At 27.0% G+C, this 1,580-nt stretch overlaps 1 protein-coding gene across 1 annotated transcript; it reads right to left on the reverse strand.

Moving 5' to 3' along the window:
• Positions 1–563: 563 nt before the first annotated feature.
• On the reverse strand, positions 564–998 carry LOC149558113 (protein AGENET DOMAIN (AGD)-CONTAINING P1-like). The gene has a single exon (XM_089830655.1). It carries the CDS (start codon positions 996–998, stop codon positions 564–566), a length of 435 nt encoding a protein of 144 aa, XP_089686781.1.
• Between the last annotated feature and the right edge of the window lie 582 nt (positions 999–1,580).

Below are 1,580 nucleotides of genomic sequence, written 5' to 3' on the forward strand. Positions count from 1 at the left end.
GAAAATATTTATGTCAGAATGAATAATTTGTAATTATATTTTAGTAACGTATTAGTCTATATTTTGTACATGGTGCACTTGTTAATGAGGAATAGTGAAGCCGTTTACCTCCAAATCTTATCTCTACATTTTGAGGGAATGCTTGTCAAAGTCAAGAGTCTATGTTCTCCAATATTTTCTAACCAATAAGGCTCATTTCATCAATCAAAATATACTTGATATGTGCCATTTCTTCTTGAAAACTCTCAAGTCTTGTTCCTTCTAATTGAGAAAATTTTAAAAAACTTACAATATAATTTTAATAAATGATAGAAGAATCAAATTAAATTTCCAATAGAAAATTTTTATTTACTAATTAAATATAGAAAACAAAATTGAAGTTAAGCACATTATTTAACAAGTAGTTGAATGGATTTCAAACGTACTTGATTTCAGTAGAAAAAGAAATAGTGAGGAATTCAAGAATACTTCAAATAGTAGTATTTAGTTCAAAGACAAAAAGTACTCAAAATTATCTATTAGGTAGTTAATCTCAATACAAAAATATTGTGAGTTGTTCAATATTATTGTGCTGAAATCCATCGACCTTCAACCCATTCTTGTGCTAGTTGTAGTTGGGGGTGTAAAAATGGTAGTAGAGTATGACTATCAGGGAAATATAATTCATATAACTCTTTCATCCTAAGAGGTGACTCAAATGTATCAACAATCACTCCCCTCCACCAATAGTCACTTTCTAGTACTTCGACATGAAGTTCAGCTTCTATATCTGAAGGCAATGCTAGTTGAGGTGGAATTGGATGCATATATTCAGGAAAGATCTCTTCCACAAGGGGCTCTGGAGCCACTTCATCAGTTATGAAATACTCATATCTAACATAATACTTGATTTTTGTAGTATTATGAAAATGTCCTATGATAGCTGCTTCAAACCAAGCACCCTCAAAACCATTCTCATCAAAAGAGACTTCAACCTTCATCCCTATATGCACATCCATGTCTTATACCTTTTTGCATAGTTAAAACAATAGAAAACTTTACTTGTTAAAATGATAACATAAATATAATTGTTAATAGTAAATATAGTTTATATTATTCATATTAGGGGGAAAAAGTATTTTCAAAACATAGAATGTAGCAAAAAGTAATAGAAAAAATATTAAGTTTATATTAGTTTTTCTGTAAAGTTGGAGTCTCCTAATTGAAACTATACTAAATTACACAATTATAAATAGAATTTTAAAAATGGAATAAAAAATAGAAAAATGGTCTCATTTGATTCAAAATAGGATACTACCTCATACAAATGGCATTAAAAAAACATCTAAATAATGTTTCTATATTATTCAAAAAAAATTATAACTGAAATCAATAAATTAAATATAACTTACAAGGAAAACTATTAAAATTTGAACTAAATTTAATATTTCTAAAAAATAACTAAATAAAACACTAATATGTTTTGAATGGAATGCAAATAATGACACTTAAAATTATAGACTTTAGATCAATTTATATACGTATAGCCTGAAAAATAATTATTTTATGCTCTTGAAACTATGATACCATTTCTCTATTTG

The sequence above is a fragment of the Cupressus sempervirens genome, chromosome 5, assembly GCF_028749045.1.
Source record: "Cupressus sempervirens isolate cs-2001-9-10 chromosome 5, ASM2874904v1, whole genome shotgun sequence".
Classification (NCBI taxonomy): Eukaryota; Viridiplantae; Streptophyta; class Pinopsida; order Cupressales; family Cupressaceae; genus Cupressus; species Cupressus sempervirens.